This window comes from Rutilus rutilus, assembly GCF_951802725.1.
Source record: "Rutilus rutilus genome assembly, chromosome: 4".
In the NCBI taxonomy this organism is placed as follows: domain Eukaryota; kingdom Metazoa; phylum Chordata; class Actinopteri; order Cypriniformes; family Leuciscidae; genus Rutilus; species Rutilus rutilus.
Window position 1 is genome coordinate 5316520 of NC_140212.1, and position 25059 is coordinate 5341578.

A 25059-nucleotide genomic window follows, 5' to 3' on the forward strand; every position below is an offset into this window, starting at 1 on the left:
AGTTTTCCTTTTTCACTCATCTCCTCATTTCTCCTCCACTGTCTTTCTCTCTCCTAGCAGTAACAGTGGTGTTCCTGTTGCTGTGAGCTGTGTGAAAGATAGCTAATTGAGCGTAACTGAGGCTCTGAGGATCATAGATCTTGGTAGGGACTTGTTGTATCCAGAAACTGTACTAAACAAACAAATGTATTAATATGTTCTTATGTTAAAAGGACAACCCAGATTTATTCAGTAAACCAATTATATTCAATACATCAATCTTCCTGCATTATTTATAGTTTCTCTCAGTGATGTCTTGTGTGCACGAGACAAACTTTTTTTTTTTGTCATAATATTGCATGAAAACCTGATAACTTTCTATTATATGACCTTATATTGTCTTGCAGTCAGGTATCAGTATTTAAGTGGGTTTTCATAACTGTGTGTGCATGTCAGAGCCCACACATCCACAGGAGGGGGCTGCTGGTCCAGTATGTGTCTGAAGCTCCAGCATCTGTTCAGTACCCACAATGCATGTCTCACATGGAGGTGACATGCCACTCTTTCGCCTGCAATCACTCTGGTAACAACTCTGGTGTTGAAAACTGGCTGGAGAAAAGGTTGTTCATTTGAATGCAGTACCACAATAAAATATTAACCCCAGGGGATGTTTTAAATTGCAAAAAAAGACAAATGCGACAGAACAAAAAAAACTTTGTAAATCATCCTTTACATAATACCACAATACTAACAAAATAAATTGCATGTATTTGCTGATTCTTGCATCTGGACCATTCATTCTTTAGGCAAACATATGATGGCCAAACAATTTAATATGAAAGTGGAACAGACACATTCTACACACGTTTTTAGGGTTCCTGACGTCATGAGCTCCGTCACCAGCACGATGCACTTGCGGCCTTTGGAAGGCGACTCCCATGAGTCGTAAAAACGCACAATGTTTGGGTGTTGCAGGCCTTTCAACATGCCAGCCTCTTCCTTGAAGCGCTGCCGCTCTGATTTTGACAGCTTCCGGTCCTACAAGGACAAGAACAGAAAAAAAATACAAAACATTTAGCCACATACTTCATTTTAATGTAATGGAAACCATATTTAACAGCCGTTTATTGTAATTAATAATTTCTAAACTCAGGGATAAGAATTACAGATGTGCTTTAAATGAGATACCATGGTTATATGAACAACCACTACGGTTCAAGCGGAGGGGGTTCACGCAACCTCAAATAATGTAATCCGACCCCCGATTCCTGCCAGGCCTCCAAAAGAGTCCCTATAGACAAGGCATAAAGCACAGGAGGGGACAAGACTCATCTAGTTTAAACACAAAGTGGTCCTCTTATCCTGTGCTTAATGCCTGTACGGGCCACACACATGCACACACCAAAGGCTCCTATAAGATAAAGAAACAGCAAAGCACGGTGCAAAAGGTTCAACATGACCGGTCATGGAAAACGACACTACGTCATCTCCCTTGACTCTCTAACCTACTCAAAAAACGTATTCTTATCCAGGAGAGCCTGACCTATCAGAACAGTGTCAGGTAGACAGTTTTTTTGGATGAAACGCACCTCCCTGTGCATGAGGGTATCCAAGCGTTGATGTCATAGTTCCTTTCCGGTCAGGTTGTGCCCTTATCAGCAGTTTAAACAGTGTGCGCAAGCCCAATCATTAATCATTATTATGATTGCTCCAGCAACCGCCAGTGATGAATTAATCCAGTGACACTTTGTGGAAAAAGGCCACTTTTCTGTGGCCTACTTTTACACAACCCCAGGGCTTAAATCATATGCATTACGTGAGCACTAATTCCATTCTGTGAAAGAGTCACCCTGCATACCTGGTGGCAAATTGCAACATGCATCTAATAAAAGCTATACATAAAAGTTCAGTGCATGAGGACATAGATTCCCTGGCTATCTGCAACCAGTCTATTTGGTGTCACTGATGTGCCACCGTTCTAGAATGCTGACGGTGGCATTCTTTCTCCACATTAATGCAGACACACTCATTCGCTTCCCAAACTAACAACCGCACTAGCAGCAGGCATCTGCATCCCATTAAGTACCACTAATCCCAAAGGACAGTAGAGAGAGTGTACAGACACAAAGCGCTTTTCCACCAGCATGGTTTGTGTGCGGATTCCAGGTCAGTTCCAATTCTTGAACCGTTCCACACGTTTCCAACGCATGAAAGGGGGTTCCAGGCCAGAAGGATCGGCTCAACTCTGGCGTTCTCGAATGGAGCCAGGGAGTAGGGGAGAAATGCTGATGCTGTCTATGGTGGTCTTGTTGATAAATGTAATAATGTTGCTCTACACTGGCACCATAAGTACCTGCAGCTTATTTGACAGCTGCAGGTACACTAGAATCACTCCAGGTACTTTGAAAAGCACTTGCTGCACTTGTTTCCTGCACAAACACCAAGATGAAAAGTGTTTGTTTTCACACTGGTTATAGTCAGCTAAACAACACTTAGAAGCATTACGTCACCGTCCATTTTTTCTAGTTTGTGGAAGAAAAACGCAGCCGGTTTGCAAGAGGCTCTAGTTCGTCTGGCTAAGAATTGGCCAAGAACAGGCTCTAGCTCCAGAACGCGAACCATTCTGGTGGGAAAGAGGTAGCGGAGAGAAAGAAACAAAGGGGATACAGCCATAGATATGGGAATGAAAGGGTAAACTTTATTGACTGGGGTGCAATGAGATTAGAAAGGAAACATGATGGAGCGACTGTGAAAAATACATGCTTACAAATGCAAATGCTTAACCAATGCATTTCAAGCATGCATTCCTGTTGTGCGTACTTGCCTACTGATGTGGTATTCAAGTAGTAGTTAGCAATAAACATGGTGACAGTTCAACTGACTTTAACTGACTTACTCAACAAGATTCTCTTCAAACTTTTACTCCACCATGACAGCAGTTGACATGAAAGAGAAAAATGACAGCGCCTGCGATAGTGGTGCAAACCTGAGCTTGGAAGCATTCATGCACTTGCATATAGTATGATTTTGGGCCCATAGATTACATTCAAAGGCCAAACTTTAAGGAAGGTTGTGATCGGTGTCTGCTCTCTGCAAACAGAGGTAATCTTATTTCCCATCTCACTGTGTCAGTGGTTAATCTAATCAATGTCTGATAACGGAGGACAAAGGAAGAGGTCTTCTGTAGCATGCAGGGGTTTGCAGCTTTGCTAGCCTCTCTTTTTGTCTGGAGTGAAAAACATGGAAAAAGTCAATAATTGCAACTTAAATTGAGGTTTTTCTTGCTGACAAGACACAGGAAGGATAAACAAGTGTGAGTGAGTGGGTGAGTGTGAGAGAGAGAGAGAGAGAGAGAGAGAGAGAGAGAGAGAGAGAGAGAGAGAGAGGGGAAGTGAGGCGTTTAACTTTGGCACCTCATGCACACTTGTCTTGGCAAACCACAAGCATAAATTTTAGCACCCCGTTTCTCAAAATAAAAACACAGGTGCTTGTGCTCTTCTCAATCATGTGATGCAAATAATTCAGGTTTTGGTTACAAGAGTAAACACTGCTTAAACAGACAACATACTGTAGGCTACTATATACACAGCCAAATTAGACAAGGAAGCCCTTGCAACTACTGTTTAAACCCAAGATACCCATGTTTACAGTAATTACTATTTTAAAGCGGAGAATATCCGAATATTTTCTTAACAGACCGGCAGCTGAAAAGGGGCCTTTGAATTATAAAAAAAAAAGCAATTTCAATAACAATTAGCAACATAAGTAAATGTTTTTTACTCAATGTTGATTGAATTCTGCTTTTGTAAAAGAAGCATCAATTTTGGTAAAAAACAACATACTTTTAAACTTTTGAACAGTAGGGTATGTGGGTGTAAAAGAGACCGCACATATGCCCTTCTTATCTATTAACTAACTCACAGGCAAACAGGTCAGCTTTTATCTCTAGTTCTGCTTAGTCAGTCACGTGACCTTGTGCACAGACAGTTCAGTGAACAATCAGCTGTTTACTCGACTGTCGCACACACAAAAATCTACACCTCTGGCCTGGCATGGAGATAAACGCAGCTGCGGTGCCCTCCTGTCTGTAAACAACCCAGAAAATACTGCAGTAACCAGATACAGCAGTGAGCCTTTCTAGAAAACTCACCCCTGCTCTTTTCTGAGAAAATAAGCCTAATGATAATACAATAATGATAATGGATGCAATGCCAGCTCTTGAAATTGAATCAGCACAGAGCTGCTCTGTATTTCTCAAAAGGCTGAGTTTTTTTTCCCTTTTTACTGCAGTGCTATTTCTACAGAGTAATGTGTGACATGTAGTGTTTGGCTTGCCAAGCAGCAGCGATGCAGATGGGAGTCTCTCACCTGACAGCGTTTTCCCAGAAGTTGTGTGGGTGCACAACATGGTGCAATAAGACGCCCATGGATGTGGCGAGAACTGGATCAAAGCAGCTTCGACCACATCACAGAGCTGGACTGAATATGTAGTAAGAGCAAAATCGAACGTCATTTCAATCAGGAGATCGAATCAGGCTGAGAAAGAGGCAGCTGTGAGAGTCGCCTCTGAATAACAGCGCACTTGAATAACCCCTGAGATTTGCATTTGTAAAAAGGCAAATAAAACGGATTGGCATGACTCATGCCTAGCGGGTTGCATAGCATTCGCGCAGGCGATGCCAGTGGGGAATGGAGCAAACGGTAGATCAAAGCTCTGCGAGATAAGAGTTGGCTTCAGCAAACGGTGCACCTCAACAGTTACAGATAAAACTAGAGGCTCCTGAACTCTGGGATGGTTACCAGGTGCGCAATGGGTCAGGCGATGCTTGGGTCCAAATAGAGGATGTGTGAACCGAAAAGAAAATTTGTCATTTACTAAATTCTATTAACATTTACAGATTCAAATGCTTTGTCATTTTCTTTCTGTCAATGCCAAATTAAAAAAAGAAATGAACATATAAATGAATTTTTCACGTTAGTTAAATAAGCCTACTTAAATTAGGAAAGGCATTTAAATAAATATATTTAAATATATAACAACAATAATAATAACAAAAATAAATACTGTAAGAAATACTAAAAATGTTTTGAATAAATTATAAATGATTTACAACCCAATCTGTCAAAGTGACACAAAATGATTATTTGCAGTGTAACCTCCTGGGTTAACCTTGTGCAAGGGAGATAGTATGAGTATATTGGGAGAGAAAAGAAAGTTTACTTCATAAACTGATGAAGCACTTTGAATGATCTGAACGAGTGTCCAGCTACTGTAGGTGTCTAAAGGCAAACAAAAGAGTCAAATTAAATTAGTAGAGTTAAGAAAAGTTTTAGTTATAATTGCACAGGTATTATCAATAAGGGTTTTCTTAACTGAAAGGGTTTGTTGTAACCGGCGAAACATACAGCCCCCCATAAGCTCATTTTCACAGCCATAGGAGGAAGTGTTAGGTCTCTGAGCACAGACAGCTGCTGAGCTCTGTGTCTCAGGCTACAGATCTAATGATTCGCCTCAGGCCGCAAACGCATCTTTTTAAACACGGCCTGACGGTCCATGCTAAAATTCACTTCAGCAGGGGAACTTCCCAAACAGTTTACAGAACAAACAGCTGCTTTTCATATGCATCTCTCATCCATTTCTATAGTTCATGTTCATTTAAAACAGCTAATCCTTATTCAGAGTATGCTTTACAGCACAGAATGAAGACCACATCCTCAGTTACGCTTGCACTGTAATGTGTCACATCTGTCCAGTCTCATGCCAAAAAAAGAACGGGGTGTGTGTGTGTGGGGGGGGGGGATGACTGGCTCCAGGCCCTGGTTTCTAGGAACACAAATCCATATCTGTGACAGTACTTTTCCACAATAATGGGATCGAAGCTGAAGAACCTTGTTTTGGGCCTCTTGTTTCGCAGTCGGGCCAGATGCACTGCAAAGTGAGCAAGTGTGTGCTTTTTGCATTGACGTGTGAGGGTTTAAGGAGGTAGAAAAAAGGACAAAGCATATTCTATGGAAGGAAAAGCAAGCAAAAGCAGGCATAGTTGCATTTCAAAATGTTTCAGATAATATATTAAGTTAACCTTAAAAATAGCTATATTAAAAAGTAATCTGAAGAATCTGTTCATGCCTAACGATTATTTTAACGGCTTTACAATGTAAGCATCATTATAAACAATGTGAATACATTTATATGATATACTGTAAAACTGAACAGTAAAACTAACTTAAATAAATTAATCTCACTCAAATATTATTCAAAGTTGAATTTGATGTAACTGATTTATTTGAGTTCAGCCGACTCAATTTTATTAAATATGTAACAATATCTTAGCTCAGTTTCTCTGACAAAGGGGTCAGGTGGCCTGCAAAAGGTTGAAGAGCCCTAGTTTAATGAGAATCTCGGTGAGCAAGTTATTTAAGCAGTCAGCATTATAACAAATGCCGACTTAATGGCATTTGAAATCGATCCCCCCTTCTTCGAGTTTTGTTACCACCACAGTAATGCAGGAATTCATGTTAAGTATGCATGTGTACATGCAATATGTTTGCCAAGCATATGCATACTTGCATACTTGCATAGAGTATTTTTGTGGCCTTCCTCTAGCAATCACCAAGGAGTCAAGGTTCATTATTCACCGGTGTACTTTCTGAAGTGATTGTGGGCATGCAGAGCACTTAGTCTGAGTTAATGGAAAGACAAAGATTCTGTCCTCCAGGGGGACCTCATTCCCTGCAATCTCCACAGGATTCATATTTCACAAACACAGGCGCCAGTCAAACAGTGATTCTAAAAATACCATCTTACCACCCCTCCCCTGCTCCTCCATAGTGTGCTGGGGCATCTAGTAGACAGTGGATATAAAATACCAAACCAAATCTATTCACCAAATACACCAAGAAAGCCAGATGACAGGAAATGACAACAATATACACTCTGCACCTCAAAGAGGTTAAAAATGTGGGTCTATTAATTGTGCATGGACTGAGTGAAGGAATAATCAGCTTAGCTGCTGTGATGTGCTTGATAACTGTATGAGCAACCCGGCTGATGGACAGACTGCATCACATGACTGCCTGAAAGCCTGTGCTCCATTTCCCAGCAGCACTTAGTAATGGCCATGAAAGGAATTTAATAAATCAAAACAAGAATGAACCACATCCACTAGGCATATACTGTATGCACCGTCTTTGTTTTGCATGTTTACTTGATAAAGTGGGAAAAGGGCAGTGGTTCAACATGGAGCCTTCTGGGTGTTTCAGAGCCAAACGGACGACTGATCATGGGTTTAAAAATGAGCCAGTTATACAGGCTCAGCCAATGACTTCACTCATGACTGCTGCACTCTCGCTGTTGCAAACCATTGTAAACATCATAAGACTTTCATTTGACATTGGAACAGTCTGAATCAGTGCGTGCCCTGTTTTCTGTCTGCAGGTTCAAAGACGCATAAAAATCCATTAAAGCAGAAATCACAGTTCTGTCTGTTGCAGCTATTTAAGGAAAATATCTAATAATAGAAAAGTTTCTGTAGGCGACAATCCTATAATAAAAGTATTGTTTGTGTTGCAAGAATTAAATCTTGTTATTTCCACCTCCCTATTTAAAAAAAAAAAGATGTTGGCGATTTGTTTACGAGAGGAAAATGTTTACTGGATCTCCCACTCCTGTCACATCAAGTCCAGGTCATTGGTTCAAATTTCCCAACTGACGCAACTCATGCCTTCTCATTAACCAAAGACAACCATTTAGGACTGCTCTGCGTATTCCCAACTGTTCGTTTGAAGTCCTTCGTTCCATACGAAGTGTGTTACAGAAAATGTCCTCACTTTTGACCTATACACTGAGAAACACAAGGGGGTTAAAGGGGACAAAACAAGATTTTTTGGGATTCTAGCATGATGAGCATAGCGGTGGATCTTCATTTGATCCCCAATGCAAATATTGGTTATTCAGACACCATCATGTAAATCATGAGCACATTACCTGAATTCTGAAGGGATAATGATATTTATATATGGGCAATCATATCTCATAATAACTACATATCAATAGCCATTCAGTATTTAGCAACTTAACCAGTCCTTAAGAACAACAGCATGAACTCATTAAGCCATTCCCTGGAGGTTATCCAATCATGAGTCAAGGTTATTTACAAATCGAAGCTTTAAAAGCCACAATTTAGACTGTTCAATTCTAAGGGTTACAGAATGGGTGGAAAATGATCATGCAAAAGATAAATCACAACTAACATTATAAGTGGACTTCAGGGAAAGAAACGTTAGAAGAAGTGTAGAATCCTTTATAAGCAAAAAGTCCACTTGATTGGGTAAAAGAAGCACAGCAGTGCTGCTTGTGCTCAGCAGTGATTGCTTTGCCCTGCAAGCAGCGTTTCTGATAACCTCCTATGGAGTCTCAGTGCCGATCGAGTCGTCAAGCCACAGAGGTCCTGAGGGGTTTACAGAGAAGAGAAATGACAGAGGAAATGAAAAAGTAAAAGTGCAACAGTCAGGCATCTGCTTTAAATAAGAACGAATGAACAGTTGTTCCTTCAAACAGCACTGAACTTACTGCGAAAACCAAGACAGACTCATCTAGATCTAAAACAGGCAGCAAATGTTGGACCCCAATTAGAGACGGAAAACTAAACCTTGATATTCTTTCTCACAAACCCAAAGGTTTGCCATCAATCAGCACATAACAGACTGTTTAGAACCAGCACCATGTGTTCAGTGTGACCTAATTGCTGGGAACTACAGCTCACCCCCCAGGGTGATTTGGTAGAGAGCATGAGGTTTATAACTCGATGGTCTTATAATGAACATTTCAGTTGTCTTAAGCCTTATTCGCACGGGATAACTATTACCTGGTGACCTCTAGTCATTTGTAATAATTGCGGAGGTTATCTATGATCTTAATCCTGTGCGAATCGGCCATAAAGTAAAGTAAAAATTCCCCCGCAAATGACCTACCATATTTCGGCGAACACCGAGGTCCTGTGATGATATTAGTCAGATGCGAATCGGCATCTCTGTGATTTGGCGGGGTCGTATATAATTTTTTCAAGGTTTTTGTTTCCTGTGTGCTTTTTTATCCATCTTTCGCGAAGAATGGAGGCTGTGTTGGAGTGTTTTGATAGTATTTTGGGTGCTGGGTCATATCGCTATACACCATACAACTATACAATTTGCAGAAAGAGAAAGCAAAAACAAAAAGAATGATTATGGGGATGAATGACATGTATAGCAGCATGCGGTAAGGAACATTCTTCTGTTTATGTTATATCATACAGCTAGACCTATAACGACAAGACATTTCCAAGCAATAGCCTAGTATTGACATCATATCCGGGAGAATCACTGGCTTCACTTATCCTGTGCGAATGCGCCACAAGAAAAACAGATGTGGGTGGGTAATTTCTAAATCACACGTGGTCTCCAGATAATACTAATCCAGTGCGAATACTAGGGCTGTTAAAGTTAGTTAAAGTTTTGCTTGTTACGAGGTAAACCGAGGTCAAGTTGAGGGTCTTCTGGGGAACTCCAGTTGTTCTACCTCTGACAAGTGGTTGTTCTCTGAACAACTATTTGACATGAAAAACCTTTACAATGAGAAAGCTAAAAGCTAACTGAGACATTCAACAAAAAAGTGAACATCTAACCGACCCTTTGCATAAAACATGCGTATGAAGCTTCAAAAGATACTAACCATGAATAATGAAAGAAAGAAAAAAAGTTATATCAATAATTGTATTAGAAATTATAAAATTAATAATGTTCATCTCAATTTGAACAAACCAATTATTTAACCTTGCTGATAAGAAATGGAACTGTCGGTTAGCAGTTGTGTTATTTTAGTATCAATTATTATTTTGTAATCAGGTTTTACTTTTACATTTTCAGTATTTACTTGAATTTTAGTTCACATTTAACATTTTTTGTTTTGTTTTTTGTCATTTTTATAAGCGTTTATTTTTTATTTTTTTTCCAGTTTTAGCTTTAGTTAAGTATATCAAGTTACACTAAACATTTAACAACAATGTAACAACATATTTTTTTTGTATGGATTTATTTTAATGAACTATGTTTAGCAGTACTCACAATGCTTCTGGGTTGAGAAAGTTGTCCTTGAAACATTTACATCATCATTTTCCCAATGAATCATTTATTAGGCTCATTGTTTGGGAGCCAGCAAGATTCTCTAACTGATATGATGACATTTACCTTTAAAGTGCTTCTATTCTCTAAATTAATTTGCAGCGGGCACTGACCAGGACAATAATGGCTTTTCTCCATTATAAAATGCAAATACAGATTGTCATCTGCTTTAGAGAGAGCATCTTTATGAGCAGAGCATTTATATTCTGACTCCAAAGGTGGAAGCTCAGCCAGTATGATGCAGGATGGATACCCACATCCAGCACAACCTTGACTTCATCCAACATGCAAAAAAAAAAAAAAAAAAAGTAAGACTAAACTAGCTCAGTGTATAACTGAAGCTATAAATAAACAGAACAATACAGGGGGACAAAAGAATGCAAAGGATAAAAAAAGAGAGTGAGACAGAGATGAATCAAGACAAGGAGAGCAGCTAAAATAAGGCCCTTTCATGGTCTCGCTTTGAACCAGATCCATGTGTCCCTGAGCACTGTGTGGCCTGCTATGTGGGTCAGAACGACAAGGCACATCTTCAGTGCATCTAGCTGCCTGTCACGGGCTTTGGTCTGTGAGGTCAGGAGGTGATGTGCTCTCCGTCAGAGCCAAGCACACAGCAGTCTAGTGTCACCCAGAGACAGGCACCATTGTTCTGCAGGCAGACCAGACATTTACTGAAAACCTGCATGTCGTCTGCTACAACAACAGTCCTTCTTGATTTCTGGACTCACTCCCCTTCCAATCCCCATGGCCCAATCCATCTTCCACTGAAATAAAAGCAGGCTTTAGACAGGGGTGCATGGTGTGAATGTCGAAGGGAGTTTGGAGTGACAGTCTCGATTTTTTCCTGAAGTTTGTATGCTCAATATTTCACTCAGTTGAAATGTTTGGTGTGACACAGCTACTAAATCACAACACAAAAAAGTTGGGTAATGGGGCGGATCACGCCACAACTAGAACAAGCGCATTAAAGTATATTTTTAACAAGTCAAAAAAGTTGGGACACATGGGAACACTAAGATCGTAATTCATAAGTCTGCATTTCTACAATAATTAGTAAGATATAAAAAATTGGAGATTTCCGGAACTTCAGAGACATTTAAAATCCTATAATCCTATGATCGCCATGGGAATGTGTTGGCTTATCTGCATATTGAACTCTAGCCTCTATGATCCATGATAAAGCTGCTTTTAAATCAATATAAAGGCTTATTTTTTTATTTGTCACAAATTGACTACAGACAAACAATCCATTTATGTGACAATGGTCCGCTTGTCATACAGTGCTAATGACACAAATCACCTTAAAAGATGTAGTCGAGTTTTCAGAATGCCGCTATAATGACCAAGATGGTGGACAGGCTGGTATGTTGATCACTGTTGCTTAATAAATCCCTGTTCAGAAATAAGCAATTCGGAATAATCCAAGGCTAGACAGGAAAATACACTAAATATGCAGGTTACGGTGACATTCACGACTATTCTGCAAAGCACAATCGATTGTGTCATGAACCAAAATATTAAACAAGGAACTAAAGGGATTGTTCACCCACCGTTTGAATTGTTTTTGCCCATACAATTAAAGCCAATGGGGTCCAATGATGTTTTAGATCCCACTAACTTTCATTGTATGGACAAAAACATGAAGGTGAGTTTTCATTTTTGTGGGAACTTTGCTTTTAAGATTCCTCGCTTCTTGTGATTTAACTCTGCATTTCCTCCAACAGCAATTTAAGGAAACAGAACAATCTAAAAGTGGTTATTGAGTATCAGACTTCATTAAATACTCTACCCATAAAATATGCCCTTACTGTCAAATGTGAGGCCCACTCCTATTTAAAGCTCACAACCTATATTGTACATAGAGCCAGTCATAATCCCCACCAACCAAAAGGGAGATATAAAAGGATAAGGTAGGTCTTGGCTTTGTTCTTCGCTCTGTACACCTCCACACTCTCAAAAGCCTTTTTACAGCACAGCACATGCGCCCCCTCAATTACACAGGGATTATATGCACTGCAAGATGGGAAAAAATGTTTTAGTGCATAGCATCCTCTGCACTTTAAATGTTGCAGCCTTTATAAGTACACATTTCATACAGACCAAGCAAATGAGGTCTTGAGTCAGTAAAGGGAGGGCATAATAACATTCAACTTGGAGCAGTGATGACTTTCTCTACTTTGTTCTGAGGCTTTTCTTGGCCTACATATTGTACAGTTTAAAGTTTGTTACATGATAGTCACCAAATTAAGGAGTAAAGCTAATTTGATGTTTAATGAAGCAAACTGATACCCACATATTTGCACTGGGTCAGTCTCTAATGCATAACATCATCGAATGATATCTAATAAGCAGCAGCAGGCCAAAATTTGAAGATCTTTAGCAGAAGATTTGGTTTGGACCACTGTAACATGCTCCTGTTACATTTCGGCCACGGTTAAACTATTCCATATGAGCGTTCTTCACCGCCAAATATGGGGTTAGAGACGTTCCTTTATTCCACACAAATAGATTATGATCCACAAATAAGTGTAAAGAGATTCACAAAAAAAATTAACATTCATAAAGAATTACAATGAGATCCCCAATATATGTTATAAGTGTCACAAAAACGAATTAAATTCAAATAAATGTTTTATGTCACAATCACATGGCATTAATTTGTGAATCCCTTCTTGGGCATAATGGATCACTGCATGCATTTACGGATTTCGAAACATTTCTGGTATCAAGAAATCCCAAAATAGGTGGACTCCACCCACCGTCTACTCAAGCCAATCAGATAACAGCCACATTTCGCTGACCAATCGTAGCATGTTCTCGCTATAACCAAACATTTATTTTTGGATCATAATCTATTTATTTGGAATAAAGGAACAATTCTACCCCCATAGCCAAGTGACTTGTTCATGCAGCACACTAACCCAATTTGCACAGCATCCCTTGATCCTAGAGTGGAAGGCTAATGACCATCAACAAAAATAAATTTAACAGATTTAACATGGCAAACATTGGAGGAGCTGAGCAAATACACTGGAACTCATAGCACAGGTTGGACATGTTCGCCTCACCCGATGACAGCAAGCCATTGAGCAACTGCTTGTGTACATAGTAGCTTGAAAAATCCCCTGCAATAACTCATCTCTCACCCTCATTCCTTCCATCTAATGTCCCAATGTCAAAGGCAGGGCAGGTACTTTGTCAAGGGCACAGTACACCATGGTGATCTTATTTAAATGGCCCTTAAATAAAAGGTGGCAAAGCTTAGCATGCACTGCTCTGTAGAATGTGGTGATAGAAATCATTTTCCATTTTGGGACAGGTGTTAGTGTGTGCCAACAGCCTGAAATATCTGGAACACCATGCCACTCACCTGTTGGAAACTGGGGAATCAGTGTGATTGTGTATAAAGTTTGGCGATTGACTGGCCAGGGACTGGAATCGGCCAATTTCCCGCATGATCGGCCCGGACCGGTAACCGGTCAGCGGCACAGGCGATAACGTCAGCTGTGCGTTCTCGCTCACTTCTCTCCGACAGCAAAGTGACACACACACAAAGTGACCTCTCACTCACTCCGGATAAATAATGCTTGTATTGTGTAGGTTTCACGCTCACACCAGAAGCGCGCGCACCACTGATCTATTTAAGTGGAGCGCACAAGCCGCTTCTCAGTCTCAGGCAGCTTGCGAGTCGCAAGTACCAAAATTAGAGTGGCTTACTGCGCTTAAACGGTCAAATACACACACAAAATGATGTCAAAATGCCCGTCTTATTGAGTATTCAGTTAAACAAATAACGGTTTTGGAATCTAATTAGTTGAGAAACGCAAGTTATTTAACAGTAGCTATATAATGGATCCATGCATAAACTCTTAAAGTGATGCAGTCTAATATTCTTGCTGATGACTGTCATGTTAAAGGTGCCCTTGCATGGATTATTTTATTATTTTAGAATTTTTATTTATTATTTTATGTTTTTTAGATCAAATTTTATAATTTAGAAATAAAAGGCATTTTTCCTAGCCTGATTTTTGAACACTCTGTTTGAAGGGGCGTGTCTGTGTGAGACTTCAGTGTAAACGCCCACTGCTGTTATTGGCTGCTGTGAGACTTCAGTGTAAACGCCCACTGCTGTTATTGGCTGCTGTGAGACTTCAGTGTAAACGCCCACTGCTGTGATTGGCTGCTGTGAGACTTTAGTGTAAGCCCGTTGATCAAGTGAATGAAGATCTTCTCATTGCAACGCAGTTTCTGCACTCTCACTAGTGATTTCACCAATGCAAACATGATGTACGTACAGTAAGAGCTTCGTTGTGCAGCGTTAACAGCGTCATTGATTTCATAACGAGTTTTGGCAAGTGTCCAGTGTGATTGACAGCTTGGGCGACTGGAAAGGGATCGTTCTTTGATCGCTATCTGTATATTAATCACAGTTTAAGTAAGATTATTTTCATCCTACTAAGAGAAACGACGTGAAGTTGATCGTTTAGTCACTGGCTTGATTTACTGATGCATAAACAGTATTGAACGACTTTGAGAGAAAGATTATCTGTCTGAACTTGAACAATTACACATCAGAAATCCACATAACCCACTGCTTCTTCAGAGGCTCGGATGAAGGAACTAAAAAAAATACCTTTGTGTTCATTTTGTACATCCAAACACTGAGCAACTGCCATGCTTCGCTCGTTTGCAAGCCATGATGTCTCTCTCGAAGAAAAATGATTCGGACGATGATTCGGCTGCGCAGTTCCGCCTGGCCTTGAACATGGGCTGGCATATGCAAATTTTTGGAGGCGTACATATTAATGATCACGACTGTTGCGTCACAGTCGGTGTTATGTGGAGATTCGCCTATTTTTCAGGGGTGTTTTTCAAAAACGAGATTTAAATAAGAAGGAGAAAACAATGGTGTTTGAGACTTACTGTATGTCATGTCCATGTACTGAACTCTTGTTATTTAACTATGCCAAGATAAATTCAATTTCGAATTCTAGGGCACCTTTAATAAAAGAACAAAAGACAAAGAAAATCACTCTCTGCTCTTGAGTGAATAACTTTTGTAACTAACTGTAAGCATTCATCTGTATTTAATTTTTTACAATGAAGACTATCCAGTGTTATTTTACATTTGATTACTTTAATTTCTGTATTTATTATCTGAATATACTGTATACCCACCTGAAAAACTTAAAGCCGTGTTTATTTCATTTCTCTCTAGCATTTATTTGTGCTGTTGTTTGAAATTTGTTTATTTGTTCTTATTTTAGTACTGTCTTTCTACTAGTTTTTATATGAAAATAAAATTTTGCTTTTACAGTATATGCTGTCAATTATAGTTCTTTGAAAGAAAATTTGAATCGGCAAAAATCGGTATCAGAATCGGCCAAGAAAATTGCAATCAGTGACTTTATGGACACAACTTGAGCAACCTCATCCTATTTGGAGACAGAGTATCACGGCACACATTGTAAAATCCATTAAAAAGAGAATATTAGAGTTATGCTGTGTATCGCTGTTCTTAAAGTAGCTTGAAATGGTTGGTTGGATCATGGATGGAACAAGCTAAGACACGCACAATAGACCAGCATCCATGTTTTTTGTGGAAATCTGAAAACTCGCAGTGAGAATTGTTAAACCTGAGTCAGGTTTAGGGGTCTTAAGAGGATTCATCTCATGCTGTAGGGCAAGAATGCCTACGGGACCCTCATTGCTGCAGCCTACAGTTTTCATTGACATACTGACTGATCCAAGTCATATAAAAATGTAGGTCAAAGTGGAATAAAGCTTAATCACTATGAGTAATATGCTCAGTCAGAGCTTTTAAACAGATTTGTTATCTGTCTGGCCAGTTAGTAAAATGAGTTCATAATGGCATAGCCTAGTTATTGCACAGACTTGCACAGTTATTATTACAGTAGTCAACATTTGAAGTGGATCAAAAAAGTTCATCAAAGTTGTCCTAAGACAAGAACGGGCTTTGTTCAAAATTCATGTATAACTATGACGAAAGGTTTTGATCCACTTCAAATGTTGACTACTGTAGTTCGAAAACCAGCATCTTTTATCTGGCTTTCAGATGATGAAAAGACACAAATAATTTCACATTTCTCTCAAAGCACTGCGAAGTCAACAAATTATACACAAAGACAACACACAAGAGGAAACTTTTAGGAAAACTGATACAGCTTCAGCAAACCCGATTATGGCCTAACATTTGGGTTTACTTGCCATTACAAAGGGATTTAAATGGCCGAAGTAATGGTGAAAGGAGCAAAGGAGACCATGAGAATGGAAATGAGAACTGCCTAGCAGAGCCCAGCCTTTCAGAACAATGACAAAAAGTCACCACAGAGGAAATGACATGTCAGTGTCTGACTTTCATTAGCCTTCAAATTGCGCAAATTGAAATTGCGAATTGAAAATACGCTCAATGGAAACACGTCAATTTCGCAAAAACTCCCATTTATTGCAAAAAAGTTGTTACGCTCGCGTGAGGTGGTTTTTCAGGCAATTCGAAAAAGAAATATTTCGCAAAACTGCAATGGAAACAGTTTTTGCGCATTTACAGGTCACCTGACTTAGAAGGCGCGGTGCGTGTTTGGACAGAATACGAGACGGAGTTCTTTATTGAATTCATAAAAGACAAAAGAATGACAGAAATACTGGATTCTAAACCTCAAAGAAATGCCACAATCAAGACCTCGGAGCAGAAATGAGTGAGAAAAACCCAGAAACACTTCATATGTGCCGCTCACAGACGCAGTATGGGTCTTTCCTTGCCATTAATGTTTGGATAACACGCCTACGTTTCCTTCCATTAATAATAATAATGTCTAGTGCGGTACGTGGCTGTGATATATATATATAAACTTACCAACGTCCGTTGCCATGACTTATCGGGAGAGGAAAAAATTAAGTTTTAGTCGCATAACATCGGTTAATGGAAACGCTGTCATTTCGCAATAGTTTTTTATCGATATTTAAAAATAAAATAAAAAAAACGCAAAAGTTTTGCGTGAATCTTTAATGGAAACGCGGCTAGTGACAAATGGGAAGGTCTGAATTCAGCCATTTGAATATTATACAAATGTTCAAGTATTGAATAGTAATACAAATGCTAAAACTTCCTGGGTAATTTCACACAACATAAAAAGTTCAAGGATGACTTACACTGAAAATAAGTGATGCTTTTGAATAATCCCTCATGGCATCGCAGGAGTCTTTTAAATTCTTCAAAAAAAAGAATGGTCTGGAATTCATCGTCAATTTATGACAGCCACATTTAATAATAGCACCGCACAGTCATAAAACTTGGGTGTGAATTCCTAGGGCTAAGGAGGAGGAATGCATATGATCTCGGGACCTTCCATCAGGAGTCTGCTTTTGTCTACATCAGTAACAGATGTTACTTTGGTAATTGTCTCCAAAGTATTGTGGCATGACACAAGATAGGAGGCAAAAGAACATCGCTTTTTGCCAGAAGTAACGTAACAGCAATGCTGGGATGACTCCTATAGCGTAAAATCAAATCCTATGGAAAATAGTGCAAAAGTCATTTGGACCATGTCAACACTGTGCTGTATTTAGTATGATTTTTTGAAACAAGGGTGCTGGTCACACTTCCAAAGTCTTCTGACCTCCCTAGTTAATAAGGATATTTCATCTCTGAGGAATTTCTACTTACAACTAATACTGTCTCAATGCCACAGCTGCCTCCTTGAAGAGGAGCTAATGACTGAAAAACAACATTCAAGATAGAGATATGAATATCCCATACCACGATTTAAAGCTTCGGGCATTATGATTATTATATATCAAAGATCGCACAACCTCTCCCAGCAAAGATATTGTCTCAACATCACAAGCCTTTGCAGTCACCTCGTAGTGAACTCCAGGAACACACAGTATGTTTCAAATCAGCCACTTCAGATATGAAAAGATGAGGAGGGGGGTGTTCAAAGGACTTGAGTTGTTAGCTGAGGGAGGTGGCGGACAAAGTTAATGGGATATAAGGTGAGGAACTTTTATGAGGAGTGGGCTATTTGTAGACGAAAGAGAGAAAGGACAAGTACAGGCACAATTCTCTTGTCTGCCTGTGCAACTGACACTAATATACACCTTTGCTCTCTATAATAATGTCCCTGAACGAGGCCGGCTCACATGTAAGCTTTCATGAATGGTGAGAAGGCAGCGATTTTAATGGAGCAAATCACGAGCAATTACCTTAACGAGGGCCTGTGCGAGCAGCATTAGCCATTAGAGACAAGTGAAATAAAGATTCTTTCATTAGTTCTAACTAGAGCTGCACGATTAATCGTAAATATATATAAATATATTAGGGCTGGGCGATATGGCCAAAAAAAAATTAGGCAATAAAATCAAGATTAAAGGCAAATGTTTGCTCTTAAGTGAAAATTGTAGAAACCAGAACGTTAATTGTGGTTTTAAACTACTCTTTATTGTCAGAACATATCATGACAAACACTTGCCAAACAGGTGAACATTTCACAAATCTGAGGTAGAACATTCAAACATTTGTCATTCTTCCTTAACAAAATAAATATCTTAATAGAAAAAATAATTTCTTAGTTTCTGCATGTGCTAATTTTTGGTAAAATGTAATATTCTGACTGTTTGAGTTTTATTAAAATTAACCATTGGTCATCCAGTATCATGCATTTAGATCATGATAACCACAGATAAAACCAGGCATAGCCTGTAGCACCTCACTATCATGGCAAAATTGAACTTTATGGTTTCTATGGTATTTGTATGAAAAACAGTAGCCTAAATAGGCTACATTATTAAATACTATAATTATATTTCATTAGTCCTTTAATACATTGTCTACATTAATAATATAATACAATTCAATATGTATATCCCACATTTCATGGTGCAGTTAATATTACTAGGCTAACGTTACAGTAAATCCATGGTAAATGATGGGAATTTGTTGACGGAAAAGCCTTCTGACAGTATCGTTGCGCACAGTGTTTCTCCTGTTTGTCAGCGCTGTTTCATCTGCCTTTAAACTGGTTTAAATCACTGAGACATTGTGTTCTTCGCTGAATTCAAGCGCTACTCACTGGATCTCGTGACCGAAACCGATCAGAGTAAACGCATCTGCTCTAGTGAGCTCGCGCTGCGCTGCCGTTTGGACTTTGAGCCGAGCGGATAAATGGTCCGTGTGGCGCGCGGTTCAAATGAGTTTCGTTCCGCTTTTGGCGCATAAACATTATCGAACATTTATCGAACTCTTGATATTGTTTTATCGAGAAAAATTATATCGCGATAATTATCGTTATATCGCCCAGTCCTAATAAATATATATATAATTTTGTTATAAAATTGTCGCTTCTCGATTCAAACAACCACACAATCTCATTCCTAAATGATAATGATTTGGACATGTCTATTAAAACTTTGACAAAAATCTGAACATTCAAATCTGCGTTTGCCCCGCCGCTAACCCAGAGAAAGCAGTTTAGCCGCATTTACACTTGCAGGCCTTGATGCCAAATTCCGATTTGTTTGACAATATACACTTTTTTTGGATGACGCCCGGAAAAGCAACGACCCGGAGATGCTTAAGCCGAAAAGAAAGTATGAATGAAGTAATATAAAGTAACAATACAAGCTTTTGTTTTCCGCACCTTCTTTAAAAGGTCAGCAAAACATTGGTGTCTTAAGGTCGGGAAATCAGATTTATTTCCATGTATGAATGAGGCCTGAAACTGATCTGAGAATATCAGAAGAATGTACTTTTTTCCTGCTTACATGTTCGTGGGTCATATCTGATCTGTACACTGTTGTGCCACTAGGTGCCAAAAGAATGTCATTGAATCAATTGTTCAGAAATGCTGATTCATCCAGTTATGGAAGTATTTATGAGTGTCATTCAAACCGATTTTTAAAAAATAATTCATTCAAATAAATTAAACGTTGTCTGTTCAGAATCATGATCTCTATTTGAAACAAACAAATATTGATTTTCAACCCAGAATCGTGCAGCTCTAGTTCAAACTGTGGTTAATTCTTTAGCTCTATTAGAGAAAATGAAAATATTCAGAGTAAATAACAAAGATAGTTTAAAGATACTTCCGATGGTGGTGGCTTGTGGTATAGGGCATGTATGATAGGCCATATTTAATGTACAAATTTAACGCTTTAGACATCAAAATATCGAAACAGTCGCGTCTGCCACTAAACCTTTTCTAGGGCCACTCAAGTTCACACAGGTGACCTGGCAGAGTATTATACTATTTGGCTTTAGAAATAAATGGAACTTGATTTAATATCTTAAGTAAATGTACTGACATATATTTTTAAATTTGGCTAAGTTTCCAAATACTGAAGTTTGCCCCTGAAGCTTGCGAGCGTGAAATACGTGGAGTTGTCAGGTGACTCTTTAAATAAATGCAGGTGGTTTGAGCAATGCTATGAATGACAGTTTGCACAGCTGAATTCGGAGGAGTTTGACGTGTACCACCTTCCAGAAGCATGAGTAAACATTGCACATGTAAGAAGGTTCAGTGAAAGACATGCTCTGTGATATTCTGTTGAAGTGCACACAGTGAAGCGTTCTTTGGAATATGTGTACGTAATGGAATATTCTATAAAAAAAAAAAAAAAAAAAGGATGTTATGGATGGAGGATTCACAAATTCACCTGCAGTAGCAAGAGGCAGTTTCCAAATAATGAAAACCTGCACTCCTCCAGGCTTCCATAACACAATGATTACATCAGTGGCAAGAGTTTATGAGGGGTCACAAAAACAAGGGACCTGAAAAACAAGTGAAAACATCAAGAAGTGTACAAATGGAGCCTTATTTTGTTGATGCCTCTGGATCAGTGCAAAATCACATGCTTACGGGTAATTCTGAGTTGAAGCCAGGCAAAACAAAATCATATTTATAGCCACTGATCGGCAAGGCAAATAAGCCACATTTAACGGTGTAGACAACTTGGTCAAATTTACGGACAGCTCCTACAAAGAGCAAGGCTAATTACTGAGGGAATTTCCCGATTAGTCTGCTAATGAACTATTGTTGCATGTCGAGACTTTAGTGATCCATACGTAGAGGTGTGAATCTTCACTTGACTCACAATTCGATTTTGCTTCAGAAAGTAATGAATTGTAAGCAAACTTGTGGCTCATTAAAAAGACGGACATTTGGGCAACCATTTTTTGCCATATTATATTACAATGAGCTTTACAGAATCGATCAAACCGATAATGATAAACACATTGCATGCCATGTTGAATTTTATCGATCAAAATATTACATCAGTTTTCAAACAGCCCAAGGCATGTGAGTCAACTGATGAGTGATCTGAGCCAATCCCACTTTTTCGTCAGGCTTGTTGCCACACGATTGACATGACACTGGTATGCTGTTATGTTTGCGAACCCTCATGACACATTAAAAACTTCCTATTTTATAAACAAGGCTGATTTGAATATCAATAGTGCATAGACTAGGTAATGTAACACCTTATAAAAAAAGCTTAGAGACAAAGAGTTTTACAGCTTTCAAAAGATAAACACAATTTTCCATGCATCTGGAGTGTGCCTGATTACACCTGCTGTGCGGATAGTGAGCTTTACCTGAACAGGAAGCCCTAAAGAGATCTGCTGCCATGGAAACAAAGTCACCAGGTGATTAACAGCAATGATCATCATTCATCAGTGCTACTGCAGTTACTGCAGTTCATTACCAGCTGTTAACTCTAATCAACATGATACAGCAGAACATTTCCTCAGTGTAGCAGACACAGTGTGGCGTTTCCAAACTTAAGTGAGTCAAGCTCAACGTGACCTTACCAACCAGTGGCAAGTACCAAGGTTCACATGTCAAAACTTGAGGATATGTGATTAGGCAAACACTCACTGCACTCTTTGTGCTGTATACTTGCTGACCTTTGCGGAAGTGGTGCAAACGGCCAGCTGTGGACTGAATCAGCTTGTGTGCTGACAGTCATTGGGAAGTTTGAGGCTCGTAACGTGGTTAAACTGATAGCAGAGCAACCTCCATTGAGAGCATACTTCCTACAGGATGTGACTCATGGTTGTGAGAATGTTTGAGGTGCAGTTACAGATTCACATCCGGCGGGTTGAGCAAACAAGACTCACACAAAAATGTGCAAATCTTTCAAGAATCTCTGCCAACAGATCTTGTTTAATTAGTTGACACTCAAACTCAGTTGACATCCAAATCAATGTTAAGTCAAATTGAACTGACCATGACTAAGTGTTTCTGGGACAGAATGCAACAGGTAATGTTTGTTGTCACTTTCAAACATGGCCACCCCTCCCTCCTCCTTCTGATCCCATGAGTAACTCTTCAGCTGTGTCCGAAATCACTCCCGATTTCCTATATAGTGCACTATATGGGGTGCCACATTTTGTAGTGTCATCCAATTTTTAAGCGAACATATGTCCTTTTTGAATTTATCATAACGATCAACTTAACTTCTATCGTTTTGCTATCCATGAATCTACAAGTATGCATCTATAGTATAAAGTAAAATTATTACTTTTAATATCATCATTCTGTTCCATACTTAAGTATATTTCTTACATTTGTATTCAAAATTCATATTTGTTCACTTTTATATAAACCCCATATATTGTAAACGCTATACAGGAAATGGTGAATGACGCAATATCTGGCTGAGTGTAGTGACTTTGATTAGGATAAAGATTTCACCTGAGAATGAAAGCAGCTGCGACCGCATGACAGAGGTAAGCGCTGGCTGCAGGAAATAGCTACTGGAATCCAGCAGATTGCCAATGAAACAATCCTTTACAAAGAAACAATGACTGCATTGATTATGTATTAGCCTACATTCATTTCCGTTTTAGATTTACTGTTTTAAAGACTTAACACTATAAATCCCATAGACATTACGAAGAGGATGAATTAGTGTAATTTGAGACACTGGGTAATGAAGGACATCTGAGCTCTAATAACGGTTGCAGAGGTCGTCGAAATATGCAAACACTGATGTCAACCAGCAGTTCAAGCAGCTCACAAAAAAATGCCATTCAAAGAAAGAAACTTTTGGCATTCCTTCTGGGCTGAAAAGAGTAAAGGCCATTTGGCTGAAGCAGGAGGTGAAAGCCCATGGGGTTCCCTGACCTGACCTTCTGTTGTCCTTTGCCTATCCAGAGATATTTAGGCCTAACTCAGGGCTGACGCCACAAGGAACCTGATAGGCCCCAAATCCGCCTCCTTTCTACCCCTCACCCACATGTTCAATCAGTCAAGGCAATATGCCATGCACATACGGTGCTGGTTAGAGTAGGGCTACCCCCAGGGATGGGGCAACAGAGGTATCAGGCTCCTGACTAGTCACCCCTGACTAGTGTGTTGAGCTGTAGCTTTCATACACAATAAGTCCTCCATGATCACCCAAGAAAGGTTAGAGAGAAGAAAACACATGTGGTTACAGGTTACTAGTGTGTGATGGTTTTTATTAAACGCAGTCCCCTGCAGGATTCTCTTACACAGAGAAAAAAAAAAGACCCTTTCTAGGTGATCTCCATTCCACTAATCTTCTCCATCTCGAAAGAGGGTTTTACATAGTCAAAGCATGCATATAGAGTGGTTTTATTTATATATTCATCTCTATGTAAAAAGGTTCTGTTAAAGAGTCTCACTTCTTCTGGAGAAAGAATAATGACTGCAGTGATCTGACCAGCTCTCCTACTGTGCCTTTTATTGGAAGATTCTGTGGTAGGAGCCAGCGAGTTTAAGAAGCCCATTCTTTTTGGAGTGATTTGAAGATTACAGCCTGTGTGTTTAGGGCTGAACTCAAAGGAAAGGGTTTCTGAGATTATGGTCTGCATTTGTAATTGAGCTCTGTGTGGTGTGATAGGCTCCAGTGGTCCAGTTTTGCGCCAGCCTATAGTTTAGCTGTCAGGACTGACCCTCAAAAGCACAAGTAATAACTTCATTACACATACAGAATATACAGATGAACAAAGATGAACAAATGTCAAGATACAAAAAAACATCATAAAATTGAAGCTTGCAACTTGTGCCTTATATTACAAGTCATATAAAGCCATACAAGCTTAGTGTGACAAAAGGATTGATATTTGATGTTGTATTCAATCAATGCTCTGAAATTTCACATGCCCACTAGGAAGTGGCATACCGAAATGTGCCAAAGCAGGTTTAATGTCAAAAACATCAGGGTTATGACATTTACATTTTTGTGAAAAATCTTTATTTTTATTATAAAATAATAAAGCAAGCAAGGGATTAAATATTCTATCAAAAATGAAGGCTTGTTCATCATGGTTAGCAAAGAGGGTTGTGATACATTTGTAATAAGCAGGCAGCTGCAGAGGATTCTGACCATGTGCATCACAGAGCACATTGTTAACACATTATGTTAACCAACAATTTGAATGTCTTTAAATCATTCGCAGGGAGGTCTACCCAGATGTTTCCCAGCAGTAAATACATTTTACATTTAGGGAACAGACCATAATAGTTATTGGCCTACCTATGATGTATTATATCTTTGCAGGAGAGTTTGTTCTCCAATCTGAACAATGGGACTGTTGTGACTCAACTCTGACATGCTCACGAGATGGAGAACTTCACCTCTCGGGAATACAAGGGCAGCACATTTCCATCAACAGTGGAGTAAATTACACAGAAGACAAGAGGACGACCTCCGCAGCGATATGACACATCAGATACACACATGCAAATATCTTGGCTCCGGAAATCATTTTGAAAACTACACTTCCTCAACTAGAAAAAGGCAAATGACAATTATGAGAAAAGATATTATGGGTGGTGCGGTGACAGCTGTAGTGGGAGGACAAGTGGGGAGGGGTGGAGTGACGCGGACAGGTTGGAGAGGGCTCAAGTTTCAGTCTCTCTGATTAGATGACCGGCATCC

General features: G+C 39.3%; 1 protein-coding gene across 11 annotated transcripts in view; it reads right to left on the reverse strand.

The window, feature by feature from the left end:
- The window catches only part of wnk1b (WNK lysine deficient protein kinase 1b), a 79361-nt gene that overhangs the window by 38816 nt on the left and 15486 nt on the right, over positions 1 to 25059 (reverse strand). For all 11 annotated transcript variants that reach the window (XM_084408297.1, XM_084408302.1, XM_084408299.1 and 8 more), the window contains exon 3: positions 845 to 1017. In XM_084408297.1, the coding sequence (XP_084264423.1) occupies positions 845 to 1017 (173 nt within the window). The remainder of the gene's footprint in view (positions 1 to 844; positions 1018 to 25059) is intronic.